This window comes from Coregonus clupeaformis, chromosome 8 (genome assembly GCF_020615455.1).
Source record: "Coregonus clupeaformis isolate EN_2021a chromosome 8, ASM2061545v1, whole genome shotgun sequence".
In the NCBI taxonomy this organism is placed as follows: Eukaryota; Metazoa; Chordata; class Actinopteri; order Salmoniformes; family Salmonidae; genus Coregonus; species Coregonus clupeaformis.
In genome coordinates this window covers 31527329-31546521 of record NC_059199.1, presented here as the reverse complement: position 1 = coordinate 31546521, position 19193 = coordinate 31527329, and the positions used below count along the sequence as shown (strand labels likewise).

General features: G+C 45.3%; 2 protein-coding genes across 3 annotated transcripts; both read left to right on the top strand.

Annotated features, from left to right (window-relative positions):
- Window positions 1-1274: 1274 nt before the first annotated feature.
- On the top strand, window positions 1275-11034 carry LOC121565596. Of its 2 annotated transcripts, XM_045221928.1 has the most exons (7): window positions 1275-1371; window positions 3547-3629; window positions 5719-5863; window positions 6950-7074; window positions 7478-7514; window positions 7704-7978; window positions 9099-11034. In XM_045221928.1, the coding sequence occupies exons 1-7, from the start codon at window positions 1351-1353 to the stop codon at window positions 10984-10986; spliced, it is 2574 nt and encodes an 857-aa protein (XP_045077863.1). In that variant the 5' UTR covers window positions 1275-1350; the 3' UTR covers window positions 10987-11034. The 2 variants fall into 2 exon arrangements, with proteins under 2 accessions (XP_045077863.1, XP_045077864.1); XM_045221929.1 differs by lacking the exons at window positions 1275-1371; window positions 3547-3629; window positions 5719-5863; window positions 7478-7514 and adding an exon at window positions 6801-6840.
- On the top strand, window positions 10988-14910 carry LOC121559035. The gene is made up of 4 exons (XM_045221931.1): window positions 10988-12740; window positions 13025-13233; window positions 13576-13663; window positions 14656-14910. The coding sequence occupies exons 1-4, from the start codon at window positions 11420-11422 to the stop codon at window positions 14838-14840; spliced, it is 1803 nt and encodes a 600-aa protein (XP_045077866.1). The 5' UTR covers window positions 10988-11419; the 3' UTR covers window positions 14841-14910.
- Window positions 14911-19193: the final 4283 nt, after the last annotated feature.

Sequence of the window (19193 nt, the reverse complement as noted above, 5' to 3'; positions counted from 1 at the left end):
CCTCTGTGGGAACCAAAGAATCGTAGTATTTGCTCTCATGAGTAATTTCAAAGAATTTCCATCCCCAATGGCACCCTATTCCCTTTATAGTACACTACTTAAGACCAGGGCCCATAGGGTTCTGGTCAAAAGTAGTGTACTCTATAAAGAATAGGGTGCCATTTAGAAAAATTTTGCATTTGTATGGGCGACAGGACTATTTACATTTGCGTTATTAAACCTACCTGTCCTTTGCCCTCTAGAAAATATTTTTAGAAAGTATCAGAATTATTAATTAGTATTCTTTCTTGTGATATTTATGTCATCATTTTGTGCCTTCTTTAGTTACTGAGGGGAGGTTAGGAGAGTAGGGGCAGCTGTATGAGCGAAAACAATGATGCACACTAAGTACTACAACGTTTGTGAAAAGCACTGATACTATTCCGAGGCAGAAAACATGCCTCCCTTGGAGAGGAGAAACACTGTAAACCAATCGTAGGACAGCAGCATTTAGATTTTCTTCTGTTGAAAAAAAAAAAATCTATATTATTTGTCTTGGTCTTATAAGCAATGTATTTTGACAGGTTTTGCTTGCTTTAACTTCTTCAAAAAAATGAAACCACTCAATCCTTTTATGTGATTGCTTGTTCAAACCCCCGTTTTTGTCTCTTTTTGAAAATCATTTTAACTGGTAAATATGTACAATACATATGCTATGTTCGTCAAATCAGGAACAGGAGGTTCACATTTTTTTTCGTGTCCTTTTTATTTATTTAAAAGGATGAAACTAGCATGTACATATGAAATAGTGACTGAATTCGAAACTCCCATGAATTCTTTCAGTATCTGAAGATTGCTGTATATTTTATGAGTAATAAAATAAAGAAATTAGTTATGTTATTTAATAATGAACCATGGGTTATCTGTTTTATGTGACAACCGCAGTATCAATTTCTAGGTGACAGTGGTGCTAATCCCAAAAGAAAGGCTACATGCAAAAAGGAACAAGAAGTCTATTGGCAAAATGATGACAATTGCATGTACCTTGGCCTAACGGTGTGGGTTATGTATTTTATTTTTCATGGCGTCCTCAACATTACAGTTTTAAGGGCAACAATAGCCTACATTTGTTTACAACTCGCAGGATTTCCATACGTGAGCTTTCAACAACACAGAGTGTTGCATCAGCACGAGTTCGAAAGTGCGTCAAATCTGTACAGCATTGTTACGTCATCACTGATAAACGTTGAAACTGATCATAAACCGATGGAGCAGTTCAGTCTAATCCGCCCTAGTGCTGGAGGATTGCGTTTGTTTTCGCTCTGGATGCGCGTTCATTTTGGCAAGGAAATGTGCTGATTTTGCAAGGAGATGGAGAATAAAGAGTTCAAGGTAGGCATGTTATTTATTTTTAAATCTTCAATTATATTAATTACTGTGGATTAAATATTGTTTAACAAATGAAATAGTGTGCTATTCATGCTGTAATATCAAACTAGAAAGTCTATGGCCGGGGAGTCATTAGAGTTGGCTAAAGGTACAGTAAGTAGAATGTGGGTAAAATGGGGGTAAAATGGGGGTCAAAGGTTATGACAGCGCCTTCATAAATACGTCCTAAATGGCACCCTATTCCCTATGTAGGCTAGTGCACTACTTTTGACCAGGAGCTAGTGCACTACTTTTGACTAGGAGCCATAGAAGGGTTGGCTGATGTCACGAAAATGATGCTCGCGCATCGATGGCCGGAAGTCGTGTATCTTGTTATGATTCTGAACCTCAGCTAACAACAAGCTGCCATGTGGGGAATCGTAGCTCTGTGGCATGTTTCAGCTCGTTGTATGGTGTTATTGATACCAAGTCTTGTTTTGAGGTGTTTTGACTGATATCATGTCTATGCAATGGCTAAAATTCGCTACCTAGCTAACCAACAACAACTGTAACAATGTATTTGATACGAGTTTATTGTTCAAATGTATTTATGTTTGCATTAAACATTTAGAGACTAAATATAGTTTACATGTTGTCTAAGTCAAACCCTGTCTATTTTGCCCCATAGTTGCATGCCAGTTTTGTTGCTAAACAACCAACCCCTCTATAGAGTGTTACAGTGGAGGTGTGATAATACCCATAAAACCTAGCGGTCAAACAGGGAAATGGTTCCAATCGTTTTTCCACCATTCATTTTTCCCATAGGCGATTTTAGAAACACATAAAATAAGGGCTGTATTTCGTGTAGGCTTACCCTGGCGTGACGTTTTTGTAACCATGTAAATCTCTCTCGGACAAGTTGACTTTTATCAGTATATTCGGCTCTATTTACTCTCAGATTCGAAAATGCTAATTAGCATCAAAGTAGACATCATGCAAAACTACAAATCCCTGCAAGCTCCTGCATGTCATCTCTAGCTGACACCTTTGCTAACGGGTATTGTGTCAATTTAAAACTTGCACTAGACAGTTCACAGAATTGTCCATTTAAAGAAATGCAGCCAATTTATTCATTACTACATTTAGCTAACATTAGATAGTTAATCCAGAGATTCTTACCTTTGCCTCGATCAGCATGATCATCATGGCATTTGTAGTTCTTTATGATAGCAACATTAGCAGCTAATAAGCATTACATTTTTGGGAGGTAAATACTGATAAGTCACCTTGTCCTAGAGAGATTTACACGGTTATCAAAATGTCACACCAGGGTAAGCCTACACGAAACACAGACCTTATTTTAAGTGTTTCTAAAATCCTCAATGGGAAAAATGAATGGTGGAAAAACGATTGGAACCATTTCCCTGTTTGACCACTAGGTTTTATGGGTATTATGACTCATACTGTGGGACTCTATAGGGCTCCAGCCAAAAGAAGTGCACTATATTGGAACTAGGGTGCTATTTCGGACACAAGCATAGATTTGATGCATTATTATGTGACCATAGAAATAGAATCACTAGAAAGGATAGAGCCTCTGACCTTGGCAATTTGACTGGTAAACTGAACTGTACACCTGATATGATGTTCTGGTGATTCTATTTCTCTGAATATGATGCATTATGATGTGACAATGAGAGTTGGGTTAATGGTGCTCTCAAGGCAACTGGGAACTCGAAAAAAATAACTAGGTCAAATCATGTCCGTGATCTTCAGGTCGGAAAGTCGGAGCTCTAGAAAGATGCCAGAGTTTCCGACTTGGAATTCCTTTTTACATTTTGTGGTGGTAATTTTACCCCCTTTTTCTCCCCAATTTTTCGTGATATCCAATTGGTAGTTACGATCTTGTTATGATCTTGTCTCATCGCTGCAACTCCCCAGCAGGCTCGGGAGAGGTGAAGGTCGAGTCAGGCGTCCTCCAAAACATGACCCGCCAAGCCGCGCTGCTTCCGACTTGGAATTCCAAGTTGGATGACTGTTCAAAACGATTTTTCCCAGTCGGAGCTTGTTTTTTTTTCCTATTTCCCAGTTGTCTTGAACGCACTGAAGTCGGAAGTCAGAGATTTCCCAGTTGTTTTGAACACGGCAAAAGGCGACACAGTAGGTGACATCTAAACATGACTTTGTGCTGTCTTTCAGAGGTCAGAGGTCAGTGGGAATGACCTCACCCTCATAGACCTGGATGACCCCATCAATGAAGCTGATGTTATGAAGGAAGTCAGGTAAGTGATTTACACTAATGACAAATTTGTGACTGGTTACGGGATCACATAGGCCTACAGATTCAGTAGTAGGTCAAAGGTCACCGCCTATGGAGAGGTAGGCCCAGAGCCATGTATTTAGAGAGTTGGGACATTGAGATATAAACTCAGCAAAAAAAGAAATGTCCTCTCACTGTCAACTGCGTTTATTTTCAGCAAACTTAACGTGTAAATATTTGTATGAACGTAACAAGATTCAACAACTGAGACATAAACTGAACAAGTTCCACAGACGTGTGACCAACAGAACAAAGGGGGGGGGTCAAAATTAAAAGTAACAGTATCTGGTGTGGCCACCAGCTGCATTAAGTACTGCAGTGCATCTCCTCCTCATGGACTGCACCAGATTTGACAGTTCTTGCTGTGAGATGTTACCCCACTCTTCCACCAAGGCACCTGCAAGTTCCCAGACATTTCTGGGGGGAATGGCTAAATCCTAGCCCTCACCCTCCGATCCAACAGATCCAGGCTCTTCATGGCAGAACACTGACATTCCTGTCTTGCAGGAAATCACGCACAGAACGAGCAGTATGGCTGGTGGCATTGTCATGCTGGAGGGTCATGTCAGGATGAGCCTGCAGGAAGGGTACCACATGAGGGAGGAGGATGTCTTCCCTGTAACGCACAGCGTTGAGATTTCCTGCAATGACAACAAGCTCAGTCCGATGATGCTGTGACACACCGCCCAAGACCATGACGGACCATCCACCTCCAAATCGATCCCGCTCCAGAGTACAGGCCTCGGTGTATCGCTCATTCCTTCGACGATAAACACGAATCCGACCATCACCCCTGGTGAGACAAAACCGCGACTCGTCAGTGAAGAGCACTTTTTTAGCCAGTCCTGTCTGGTCCAGCGACGGTGTGTTTGTGCCCATAGGCGACGTTGTTGCCGGTGATGTCTGGTGAGGACTTGCCTTACAACAGGCCTACAAGCCCTCAGTCCAGCCTCTCTCAGCCTATTACGGACAGTCTGAGCACTGATGGAGGGATTGTGCGTTCCTGGTGTAACTCGGGCAGTTGTTGTTGCCATCCTGTACCTGTCCCGCAGGTGTGATGTTCGGATGTTCCGATCCTGTGCAGGTGTTGTTACACGTGGTCTGCCACTGCGAGGACGATCAGCTGTCCGTCCTGTCTCCCTATAGCGCTGTCTTAGGCGTCTCACAGTACGGACATTGCAATTTATTGCCCTGGCCACATCTGCAGTCCTCATGCCTCCTTGCAGCATGCCTAAGGCACGTTCACGCAGATGAGCAGGGACCCTGGGCATTTTTCTTTTGGTGTTTTTCAGAGTCAGTAGAAAGGCCTCTTTAGGGTCCTAAGTTTTCATAACTACCGTCTGTAAGCTGTTAGTGTCTTAATGACCGTTCCACAGGTGCATGTTCATTAATTGTTTATGGTTCAATGCATTGAACAACATTTTACATTTTAGTCATTTAGCAGACACTCTTATCCAGAGCGACTTACAGTTAGTGAGTGCATACATTTTCATACTGGCCCCCCGTGGGAAACAAACCCACAACCCTGGCGTTGCAAGCGCCATGCTCTACCAACTGAGCTACAGGGGACTAGCATGGGAAACAGTGTTTAAACCCTTTACAATGAAGATCTGTGAAGTTATTTGAATTTTTACAAATTATCTTTGAAAGATCCTGAAAAAGGGACGTTTTCTTTTTTTGCTGAGTTTATGTATACATTACATGACACAGTAGATATCCATATGACAGCTGGCTCCCCATGGGCAATGTTGACATTTTAAACAATGCTATGTAACTGAACATCTATAATTAGAATTTACTTATAATGAAAGGATAAATGAAAGGCTCTAAGGCGCTAACATTGAGTCCTTTTAAAAGTTGGCAGAATTCTCTAAATATTTGGCTCTGGATAGGCCGAGTCATCTCAAGAGTATTGGAGCCATAGAATTTGAGTGATTCTATTCTAATTCTAGAATGATTCTAATTCTATGATACTAATTCTATAATTGGAACACATCCTCACACTCACATTATAGCAGTGACCTAAGAGAGATTCCCTTTTCTCTATCTAGATCCCATAAAGATCACAGAGAGGCTGAGAGACTAACCAAGTTGGACGAGGCTGTTCTAGAGACAGATACCCCAACTCAGTCACAGGAGGTTGAAGGAGAGAGTGAGTTGGACGAAGCTGTTGCCATCCCATCTCAGTCACAGGAGGTTGAAGGAGAGAGTAAGTTGGACAAGGCTGTTGCCATCCCATCTCAGTCGCAGGAGGTTGAAGGAGGGAGTGAGTTGGACGAGGCTGTTGCCATCCCATCTGAGTCGCAGGAGGATGAAGGAGAGAGTGAGTTGGACGAGGCTGTTGCCATCCCATCTCAGTCGCAGGAGGTTGAAGGAGATAGTGAGTTGGACGAGGCTGTTGCCATCCCATCTCAGTCGCAGGAGGATGAAGGAGAGAGTGAGTTGGACGAGGCTGTTGCCATCCCATCTCAGTCGCAGGAGGATGAAGGAGAGAGTGAGTTGGAGGAGGCTGTTGCCATCCCATCTCAGTCGCAGGAGGTTGAAGGAGAGAGTGAGTTGGACGAGGCTGTTCTAGAGACAGATACCCAACTCAGTCGCAGGAGGTTGAAGGAGAGAGTGAGTTGGACGAGGCTGTTGCCATCCCATCTCAGTCGCAGGAGGTTGAAGGAGAGAGTAAGTTGGACGAGGCTGTTGCCATCCCATCTCAGTCGCAGGAGGTTGAAGGAGGGAGTGAGTTGGACGAGGCTGTTGCCATCCCATCTGAGTCGCAGGAGGATGAAGGAGAGAGTGAGATGGACGAGGCTGTTGCCATCCCATCTCAGTCGCAGGAGGTTGAAGGAGAGAGTGAGTTGGACGAGGCTGTTGCCATCCCATCTCAGTCGCAGGAGGTTGAAGGAGAGAGTGAGTTGGACGAGGCTGTTGCCATCCCATCTCAGTTGCAGGAGGTTGAAGGTGAGAGTGAGTTGGACGAGGCTGTTGCCATCCCATCTCAGTCGCAGGAGGTTGAAGGAGAGAGTGAGTTGGACGAGGCTGTTGCCATCCCATCTCAGTTGCAGGAGGTTGAAGGAGAGAGTGAGTTGGACGAGGCTGTGGCCATCCCATCTCATTCGCAGGAGGTTGAAGGAATGAGTGAGTTGGACGAGGCTGTTGCCATCCCATCTCAGTCACAGGAGGTATGATGTATTTTTCTATTACATGTATGACATTTCATTGAGATATTTTGTGTTTTAATGACGCAAAATTGAATTCCAGCCTAACTCTGCTTTCTGTTGTCGCCATCAGGATGCAGTGGTGACATTCACTACCGTGACCCACAAGGATGAAACTTCCCAGACCAGCCTCACCCTCAGCAGGGGAAAGAGAAGCTACCCAGACCTACACACCTTTGTGCAGGACATGAAGGACGAGTAAGTTGCTCTTTGGCTTCCCCATGCATCCCCTAGATATGTTCCCTATCTCAATTGCATACTCCTCGTGTCCTCTCTTCTCAAAACCCATTGGATGAGAAAGGTCCTGCCCTTCTGACCTTCTCATCCAATGGGTTTTGAGAAGGAGGCGAGGAGATTGAGAGTCTCCCATAGTCTCGGGCCAATACAAAGGACTCAACGGACCAAATAACCAATCAGGGATGTCTGGGTGTGGCCTAGTTCCATAGAGGTCCATCCATAACGTAATCTAAAATAATAGAGGTAATGTCCATCCATAACGTAATCTAAAATAATAGAGGTAATGTCCATCCATAACGTAGTCTAAGATAATAGAGGTAATGTCATGTGGTTCATTGTGTACTTGCATTTATTTACTTTTCAGCCATTGGAATCTGCTGAGTGAGAATATGCGTGCCGGGGTGAGTTATAGTCACCTCTAAAGTAGTTAATGTTGGTAAAATGGACCAAGCATTCATTTGTGGAAATCCTGCAGGACCTTTAATCCTGAACCACTGCTTTAATTGACTAGCTTGAGTAAATGGTTCTACGTTTTATATCAGTGCAGCCCCTTTAACAAACTAACTCTGTATGGTCTTTTAACATTGCAGATGAGCAGACATGAGTTTAGTGCCAAGTGCATCGGTATTGTAGCATGGGTGATGGAGTCTACATCCACTGTGGTTGTTCCCGCCCTTGACCTCACCATGCAGGTAGAGCTCTCTGATTCGCCAAGCTCTTCTGGATCAGGAAGTAATGAGGCAGGAGAGGTGACCTCTCTTGGCCGCAGCATCAGATTCAGCTGTAGTGGAGGACCCAGCAGGTGCACCAGCGCCAGAACCGCCTGCAGCACACGCACTCCCACGCCTTTCCCCTCCTCTCACAGGTACCTAGCCCTATCCCCTCCTCTCACAGGTACCTAGCTCTATCCCCTCCTCTCACAGGTACCTAGCCCTATCCCCTCCTCTCACAGGTACCTAGCCCTATCCCCTCCTCTCACAGGTGCCTAGCCCAATCCCCTCCTCTCACAGGTACCTAGCCCTATCCCCTCCTCTCACAGGTACCTAGCCCTATCCATGCCTCTCACAGGTACCTACCCCTATCCCCTCCTCTCACAGGTACCTAGCCCTATCCATGCCTCTCACAGGTACCTACCCCTATCCCCTCCTCTCACAGGTACCTAGCCCTATCCATGTCTCTCACAGGTACCTAGCCCTATCCATGCCTCTCACAGGTACCTACCCCTATCCCCTCCTCTCACAGGTACCTAGCCCTATCCATGCCTCTCACAGGTACCTACCCCTATCCCCTCCTCTCACAGGTACCTAGCCCTATCCATGCCTCTCACAGGTACCTAGCCCTATCCCCTCCTCTCACAGGTACCTAGCCCTATCCCCTCTACTCACAGGTACCTAGCCCTATCCCCTCCTCTCACAGGTAACTAGCCCAATCCCCTCCTCTCACAGGTACCTAGCCCTATCCCCTCCTCTCACAGGTACCTACCCCTATCCACGCCTCTCACAGGTACCTAGCCCTATCCTCTCCTCTCACAGGTACCTACCCCTATCCTCTCCTCTCACAGGTACCTAGCCCAATCCCTTCCTCTCACAGGTACCTACCCCTATCCCCTCCTCTCACAGGTACCTAGCCCTATCCATTCCTCTCACAGGTACCTACCCCTATCCCCTCCTCTCACAGGTACCTAGCCCTATCCCCTCCTCTCACAGATACCTAGCTCTATCCCCTCCTCTTTTTGCAGGTCTTTCCTGTTATAGGTACAAATATCCATTCCAGATCCACTTAGTGAGAAATACTACTTAGATACTACACAACCACTCTAAAAAGTTTACTCTGAATGTTAATGTTTGGACTGAGTGTGGTTTGAGATGGTTCACAATGCTTCCTTTGAATAACAATAACAAGGTTGAGTTTGTGTCCCAAATTCTTGGATCATATTTTTTTATTTTGTTACCATGTACTAATAATTTATGTTGTGCATTCTGCAGGTGTTTGACCTCTTTGCTGAGTGAGGACAAAGAGCGATATGTCTCCTCACCTGAGGGTGGCGATAGAGAGATGAGACACAGACCACACTCAGCACCACTGAGATCTGTGTTTGGCATCTCTGAGGACTCTGTCTTCGACACGGTCCAGAGCGGCCAGTCGCAGGGTGACATCGTACCGCCGCCCAAACGGAGTAGACAGGAGAAATACAGACCTAGCAAAATGTCAACGGATGGCAAGTTTATGATGGGTATTGTCGAGTTGGTTATAAACCTTCTCAACTCCAGATTGGCTGAGCTAATGCGAAGTGTCAGTCAGGGAACTCTAGTTCTGCTGACTGGAAGTATCTCAGCAAGTCAACAGTTTGCCCAAGAGATGCTAAGCATGGCGACTTCTAAGATGTATTCCCATGCCATAGAGCATATTGCGCTCGGCCACAAGTCTCCCCTTGAGTTAGAGAGGGAGCTTGAGGCCATCTTGGGTCCTCTGGCTGGACAGGTCATAGTCATCATCATAGATAGCATCATCAAGGCTAAAACCAACGGAGGAAATGAGGGGAGAGCGACCAGCCCCTTGACCTATTTTCTAACTGCCATTTCGGCAGAAATACAAAGCCTAGTGGTTCACAGATCGGCTAGCAGACCATCCACCAGACTGTCCAACAACGACCCACTGCTGAACATTTCCAAGTCGAAGGTCTTAAGATCAGTTCTGCTCAAAATGGCAGAGCTCTTTGGCCAAGGTCCAAGTGAAACCTGTCTAGTTCCACTAGTCCAGAGTCAGTCCAACAACTCCATTTCCGACTGGACTGTGAATGCAGGCACCATTCATCCAAGTACATTTCTGTCCGACAACAGAGTGACAGAAGTGTCATCCGATGTTGTGGATCTTGTACTTGAGGTTTTTTGGATAACAGGATTTTTGGATAACAGGAACCCGTCAAGGCCACAGAGTGCCTGCTCCCACAACTCAGCTAGTGGAGCAATAGATATGAGAGCTCTTGCTGGGGACTTGGTCAGACAGGTGTCTGTCAAACTCAGCCCGTTTGTCTCTGAGAGTCAACTCTCCACCATGTCCATGACAGATCTGTCATCATCTTTTTCTGACTCCACCTTGAAGCAGTTGTGTTCTCGCTCTGCTGTTGCTCTGGCAACTGCCTGTCAAGCAATCAAAACAGAGCTCGAGAACCAGAGGCCTACCAACCTGGCAGCCAGAGACCTACTATCGTCTCTGGTAGAGACCATTGAGGACATGGATATCTCTGACATCCTCCAGGGCCCGTCGGGCATTTTGGAGGAGGCTGCTGTGATAAAGCACCCAGAGATGTCCACCTCGACAATATACAGATCTCTGCTTCTCGACTCATCTCTCGCCTCCTCTAAGATGGTCACTGAGAGCATTATCTTCAACAACCCATGCCCATCAGAGGAGAATGTGAGTATTCAGAAGGAGCTCCCTGCTGATAAAGTTGACATCCTCCATGGTCAACCAGTGGAGGAGTATATTGTCAAAGCTGAGCAATGCATCACTCAGGTCATTCAGGATGCAGCTGTGACATATACTGCTGCGCTGGATAGAACCGACACTTGTGGGAAACTGTCGGAAATCCTATCTGTCCATGTTTCCTCAGAGAATATTGAGGAGGCATCCTCTGATCTCTTTGGTGGAATTATTTCCGACCTGCATGAGGTATCTGAGGTCAATAAGGCCTCCATGCGTACGAAATCAGGTCGCAAAATGTTCTGGGTGGAAGTGAGTTCAGGTTCCCAGAAGATTTATACCAAAACCCTGGACAAACTAAGGAAGCTGTTCACCTCCCACCATCTCACTGAGGGAAAAAAATACTCCTGTGCAAATCGAGCTCTCTGCAACTGGACTACTTGTAACTGAGGCCACTGTGGAGGAATCTCCTGTACAGAAGACAGACAGTAAGACCCCTTCTAAGTACTCAGCCTCAGCCCACCAGCTCACCCTCGACACCTGCACTAAAGGGGTAATCAAACAGGTGATCTCGGTGCTGAGGGTGGACACTTCAAAGGAAGACTGCTCCGCTTCCGTTGGGGAGAGCACGTCAAATTCATCCTTCGACTTCAACCAGAAGTTGGACTCGATAATTTCGAAATTGGAGGACCTCACCATTTCGACTGATGTGACGTCAGCCGAGATTGCCACACTCACGCGATCTCTTAGTGCAGCCAGCAGAACCTCTAACATTTCCATCCAGAGATTTCACAGTGCTGAGTTCCGAGCTAAGGCCAAACACATTGTGAGTGAGACCATTCTCAGAGCTGCTAGCAAAGCCAGCCATTCTTTGCTACAGAGCATGCCTAGCACCACCTTCTCACACCATGCGGTTTCTACAGCCGAAGATATAGTAAATATTATCATGCAAGACCTTGAAAGTGTATCCCAGTACACTGTGGATGACGCAGACTCCTTCCCACAAGGAGAGAAAAAGCTGGAGTCCCAGCTCAAACCCAGAGTTGTCTTTGACAACTTATTGGATGCTGCTCAAACCATGTACCACAGAGTAAAGGATAGACTGAACATCTTTTTCTCTTTTCCACCAGTGTCAGTCACCACAGCCAAATATGTGCTGGACTCCACCCCTGTGGAGACACTCAGACGTTCTAAGTCCGCTGACACTGCTCTTGTTGAGGACAGGAGCCGCCCTCCGTCTGTGAGAAGTGAGAAGCCTTTGTCAAAAGTCTGTTTGGCTAAAAGGTCTAAAGCCCTTGTGTCTTCGAGTGGCTCTTCAACAGACCACCATGTAATTGACACATGCAGTGAGGATGTCACTCTGCCCACCAGGAGTATGTCAGTTGTGAGCAACAACAGTTTGAAGAGAGCCTCTCCTCTCCACGGCAGTGGATTGAGTGAAAGTTGCAAACCTCTTGTGGCTCTAAAAGACGTAACAGTGGCAGTCAGCCAAGAAGGCTTTAGCAAAACTGCAAAGAAGACGCTCAGCTTGATCCTAAATGTGATCAAGTGTAGAGTGGCCAACTCTGAGAGTTCATCTGTTGGGCAGATTGCAAGTGAGGAGTGTCTGATAGCCACTAACATGTTAGACTCTGTACTGGAGAGCCTTGACCAGTTGCCTGACATGAGCGCTGCCGATGAGATCACAAGGACAGAATCCCATACCTCTATCGCAATGGACGAGACAGGTTCACGGTCAACGCTTGTGAGCCAACAAGAAATAAACATATCTGACACCAATATCATAGTGAAAACTATAATGGACACATTGAAGACGGACGACCCAGAGATGACTTCAGCAGAAGAAAATCTGGATAGGCTCCTGTCAGTTGAAGCCCTTCAAGGTGCGTCTGGCAACCTGATCGCAAAGGTCCATGGTCTCATTCAGGAGATAACCATAAACCGCCAGCTTCAATCCATGGTTGGCCACAGAAGCCTCTCTCAACCAGCGCTGCCTAAACCAGCCCTGAGGAAGCTGTCAAAGGACGATGCCTCAGAGCTCATTTACAACTTTGCCCAGACTTCTGTTAGGAGACTCCTGGGGCAGTGTATGGGAAGGCCTATGCCACCATCGGCTGAAATGGTTTTGGATCAGGTCATCAAGTTGATGACAGACGTGGTGATGGACAGCCTGACTTATGTGTCCAAGTCTACAATGGAGGATGGTAAGTGAAAGTACCTATTTTCATCTGCATAGGACTTAATTGTAACTGATGCTCAATACATTGCGTTTTATGATGTGAAATTCACTGGTTGTGTCCAAAATGGCACCTTCTTCCATATTTAGTGCACTACTTTTGACCAGACCCTATGGGCCCTGGTCAAAAGTAGTGCACTATAAAGTGAAGAGAATGCCATTTGGGATGCAGTGACTGACTTCAATGGCTGCGTCCTCTTCTCCCAGTTATTGTACACAGGTCGGTCACACTAGCGTGCTCTTCTCACTCAGACACCAGCAATGCCACAAGTGACATCACTCATGGTGTTGTAGCTGACCTTAATGCTACTGAGGAATTCCCTGCCAGGAGCCTTAGCCCGGCTGATGTAAAGGCTGACGGCATGGCCCGCCTTCCCTCTGCCAGAGGGGAAGAGACTAAGAAGAACAGGAAGTGGCGTTTCCTACCGAAAATGCATAAGTTTCCAAAGATCATGATTAAGGTAGGGTGCTCTGTGTTTTGAGATTACCTCTGTAAGGCAGGGCTGACATTTACCCTACAGATTCACTACACCCCTATTGTCTCTCAGCATTAGAACAAAACTGTTGTCATTGTCTTTAGGAGGTTGAGTGAGGACGCTGTAATGCAATCCTAATACACATGGGAGAGAGTCAATGGCTATGTCCCAAATGGCACCCTATTCCCTATATAGTGCACTTCTTTTTACCAGCGCTCTATGGGCCCTTGTCAAATGTAGTGCCTTACGTAGCGAATAGGGTGCCTTTTGGGATGCACACTCTGTATTTTACACAGGCTCAGTTGTCCTGATGTGTTTTGTCAACAGCTGTTCAAGACAAAAGGGGAACCGAAGAGCCACCCTAAACAGGATGCACTGCCTACCAAACGTCTCAGAGAGACTCATATTTCACAGGGTAAGTGATAAGCATCGATAATGTCATATTGATGTATCACCCTATGACAAGCTTGTTAAAACAGTGACAACAGATACAGGCAGACCGACGGACAGACAGGCAGACAGACAGGCAGACTGACAGGCAGACGGACGGGCAGACAGACAGACAGGCAGACAGAAAGACAGGCAGACAGGCAGACAGACAGACGGACAGGCAGACGGACAGGCAGGCAGACAGACAGACAGACAGACAGACAGACAGACAGACAGACAGACAGACAGACAGACAGACAGACAGACAGACAGACAGACAGACAGACAGACAGACAGACGGACAGACAGGCAGACAGACAGGCAGATGGACAGGCAGATGGACAGGCAGATGGACAGGCAGACGGACAGGCAGACAGACAGGCAGGCAGGCAGACGGACAGACAGGCAGACAGGCAGACGGACAGGCAGGCAGGCAGACAGACAGACAGACAGAAAGACAGGCAGACAGGCAGACGGACAGGCAGACGGACAGGCAGGCAGGCAGACAGAAAGACAGGCAGACAGGCAGACAGGCAGACGGACAGGCAGACGGACAGGCAGGCAGGCAGACAGAAAGACAGGCAGACAGGCAGACGGACAGGCAGACGGACAGGCAGGCAGGCAGATAGACAGACAGACGGACGGACAGACATGCAGACAGGCAGACTGACAGGCAGACGGACGGGCAGACAGACAGACAGGCAGACAGAAAGACAGGCAAACAGGCAGACGGACAGGCAGGCAGGCAGACAGACAGACAGACAGACTGACGGACAGGCAGACAGACAGACAGACAGACAGACAGACAGACAGACAGACAGACAGACGGACAGACAGGCAGACGGACAGGCAGACAGACAGGCAGGCAGACGGACAGACAGGCAGACAGGCAGACAGGCAGACGGACAGGCAAACGGACAGACGGACAGACACAAACACACACATTCATTTTCTGATTATGAAATGTTCTTATGACAGATGCTGAGTGTGAGGTTCCAGAGGTTCCATCCACTCCCCCTCCCAAGGAGGACCTGACAACCACACCGGCCCCTGCTCCCCAGGAGTCCCAGTCCCGTAAACGCCCACTCATAGTCAGGGTGTTACACGCTCTCTCCAGAGCCATCTCCAAACCATTCAGAGGAGCTTCTGGGAAGAAGAATTAGCCAAATGCCTGATTTTATTAATATGATATTTTAATCAGAGCCTTTATTTAATAAAACATTACTGCATTGATTTCTGTCTATAGTAGTCTTCATGTATGTGCAAGATAACGGTAAAGTACTTCAAACCACATAGTCAAAAGTATTCATAGTGAAGTACCGTTTATGATTATTGATTGTGGAAATACACATAATACAGAAAAGTTGTTGTCACATATAAAGACAGACATAAAGGAGAACTCCGTAGACCAGTCACATTCTCAAGCCATAACTAAATCCATGAATGGATCTCCTATAAGATGACAGGAGAACATTTGTAACACTTTCTATGAAGCCTATATCTATAATGCATACACTCAAGTCATTTACATTTTAAATTTTAGTCATTTAGCAGAAGCTCTTATCCAGAGCGACTTACAGTTAGTGAGTGCATAATTTTTAATTTTTTTCATACTGTCATACACTCATAATGACTTAATTGAGTTAAGTGTTAAGTTAAGTGCAGTTATAAACACATAATGAGGGCTTATTATGTATTTCTTGCAATAAAAAAGAAAAATGCTACTAGTTTATTAAATATTCATGACTGCTATTGCACGGCTCATGTCCACACTTCTGTACAATAGGGGGCAGTAATGCACCATAACGTTGGATGCCAACTGCCTATAAACCCCACTGAAGAAGAAAAAGCTACTCATGTAATGCATGCTGGAAAGCAGACAAAAACTAATGATTTGCAAGAGATCTAAACACGATTTATAAGCTACTGAACAACAAGTCCAAGAAATCATTGCTAACCGCGTTTGCACTTTGAACAGATTTCTCGACAATAATAATGGAAGATGTGACTGGGGCTCAGCTCATTGCAGAGGCACTAAAAGCTCAGGTGAAGTGTGTGCAATATATATAAAACAGTGTTATACTGTGTAACCGTGTTGCTAAGAATATATTAGTCGCTGATCATGTCCTTGGCAGTGAGAATGTAGCACTACGAGTTGTGAAAGTGTGCCAAAGGTCATTGCACTGGTATAGCTAACTATTAATATTGTTGTAGAAAAACATTTAGATGTTTATGTGGAATAGCATATGTTAACATAGTGAGTTTTTGTCCTGGGTCCGCCTGGGTCCTGCAGTCGGTGAAAAGCAATTGCACTGCCTGCATCTCAGAACTGCGGCCGCCTTGATCTCATGAGGTTATCGTTGCCCGCGTGTGCATGACGTCAGAGAAAGTCGGGATCAAGTCGGACACAAATCTAACCAGCATGCATTGGGCGGTGATCGCCGGTGATCGATTCTGCGCAGACCTGGCTCATCTCAAATGGGCCTCTTGTCTATGATCTGTCGGCATGGTTATACTGGCCTGTGGCCTTCTTGGAGGCCTTGATGATATCGGAGGGGGGCTCCCATTTGAAACAGGGCTCCAGATTGGCCATCTTTATGGTCATTATTGAGGACAGGGTGCCATCCAATGCTAGGCTGTTTCTTCTCTTGGTTTTGTTCAGTCCCACAACTGAAAACACCCTCTCAGCATCTGCGTTTGCATGGGGCAACACCAGGACAAGCTTGGCGACGGCAGCAAGCCTCTCGAATTCTTTGGCTCCTGTCACCTATGGAAAATGAAAATGCACCAAAACACAATGGAAAAACATACCTTGATTTTTGATTGATTAATACTGTGAGTATACTGTAGGTTGATCCGTTAACAAAGTTCAGATAAAAACATGCATAATTTGCAACATGCATGACACATATATGCATGCAACAATTTTAAGCAACAGATGTAGCCAAGCCACACCTGCCAAAAGGAAAGACAAAAAAGGAAAAAACATTTTACCTTATGCTTCCGGGTTGCCATTTCAGCCCAGAAGCTTTCCATTTCAGTTTAGTCCTGCAGGGATATCATTGGCATGGTCTGATAATTTAGAAACTCCTCACCCAGAAGGTCATGCTCCTCTGGCCAATGGTATGGGAGGAGATGGGGAAACCTATTTATGAAAGTAGAGTTACAAGTTGTTACGTTTTAGGTATATAGTCATCAACCAGCAGCAGTTCATACATATCTTTGAGGAGAAGCCACATAAGAATATCTCATGTGCAGTTCAGGAGTGAACACACCTCATCATAAAACACAGGGTATTTTAGCTAAGATGATAGACAATAATTAGAGAAAAAAAACTAACCTTTCAACAAAGTACAGGACATCTTCGATGTCACTTTCAGCCCTCTGCCGTACATCTACAAATTGTGCGTGCTTGATCAGTGGCTCTTCCAGTGGCAGCTTCTTAAGTGCATAGTCCACAGCACTTGTCAGGAAACACAACACAGCTTCATGGAATGAATCCACCTGCTGTGGTGTGATGTCACCCTCGTGGAGTAATCTGTTAAGTTTAGCCCTGGTTGTGAACCCAATACAGCATATCGGTATAAGGTACAAGGCTAAATATCACATATCACAGTGTTTGATCATAATAATAGTCAAATACTAACCTGGTAAATGGTTTGCCTTTTCTTCAAATGCAATTTCACAAGGCTCCTCATGGCACTGCAGAGCTGCTGGAACCATAAACTTGGAACATAGCTTGCGTACGAATTTCACCATCTATAACAGACATTTACAAAAATAGTAGGTGAAACCTGTTTTAGAGGACCCCTGCAGATATCAGCAAGAAACACAGAAAGGAAAAAAACAGCAAAATCCAATCCCACCTCATCATGTAACAAAGATATTGATGACTGCTCTCTCTGAAGCAGCAAGTTGAAAGAAGTGAAAGTTGGTACGGTGGCTTGGAAGAACAGCAGGTACACTTATGTCATGGGGTCAGTGAATGTCTGCACAAGTCTCTTGAACCTGGCCTGATTTTCATCTTGAATCAATCAATAAATAACACAAAACAAGAGGTTGTCATTAATACAAGTATGTGACTAACAATCCATGTAGTTGCTGCATAATGAAATTGAAAATGGATGACCATACTAGCAGATTTGTAGTAGCTGGCCAGAGGTTCATACAGCCTCAGGATCCTGGTCACACAACGTTCAAGGCTTAGCCAACGGACCGAGATACGCAGGAGGACCTCCATGTACTCCGCTTCATGGAGCTCACAAAACTCTGTTTTAGACATTAAATCCATATCATATATTTTCTACAGCTCAGCATTTCAGTATTACACTTAATAGTATCAAACATGCATACCTGACAGGTATCCTTTCCGATTTGTGCTACCCTTGAACCAGTAACCGATGTCCACTACCATATCCTCCAAATCAAAACCGGACACCTGCAATGCATAAATCAATCATAACACATTCAGTCAATGCACGTAATTAGGATACAAATAAAAAGTTACATGTAAAGATAAATCAGGCCTTAACTCACTTTAAAAAATCTTTTAAAAATCCCACTCCTGCAGCTTTGGTGGTGTTATGTGCCACATGACAAGGACAACCATGAATATAGGTGTTGGGATGCTTCTGGAGCACCCTAGAGGCAATGGAATTACGTGGTCCAATGTTCACAGCTGCATTGTAAACTGAGAGACCAATGCAGTTCTCCCAAGGGATGCCATGCTCCTCTATGGTGGAGTTAATTTTGGTGAAGATCTCACTTGCTGGCCCACAGCTCGTCCCACTTGTTGTGCACATATTTAAGAACTGGTGGACAACTTTGCTGCCCATGAAGACCCGGACAGTAAGCGGGTTCATCTTTTCCACTCCTATAATGACAAGTTAGAATCATACAGATGTTCATGTTATTAGATGTTTAAAAATACACAAAGCAGATGCTTTGCAGAGGAGAAAAATCTCAAATAGTTTGTGAAATACCAGTGTCATTCGACCCATCCGTAACAAGGGTATACGGGGCTTTTTTCATCTCCTTCACAAGCTCCTGTGTGAAATATGGTGCGAGTGCTTCATTGGTAATGCAGGATGACTTAGTCCTGGCACACCTGTACTCCTGCGCTGTCTTCCAATCTCCAAAACATTCTTTTAGGAGAGGCCCCAGGTGGTCCGCAAAGGCTAGGGGGACGTTGTGAACTACCAACCCAGCTGTCATTTTGACCTCAGCCCTTCTTGTCTGTAAGAAATAAACAATTATTAATCCTCCCAAAAGACCATAGTTTATTTAAAATAGACGCCTGCGATAATAGGGCACAGGTAAAAAACACATTCAGCAACTAAGATCTCAAATTAAAGAAAACTGGACTGTACTACACTGAAATACAAACCACAAATTAGTCAAAACTATCAACCATGACTTTACCGTGATCAACTAGAACACAAAACTCATGACTGAACCTTGACAGAATCATTACACATATCATACCTTAACCTCTTGTGCAGACATACCCCCTACAG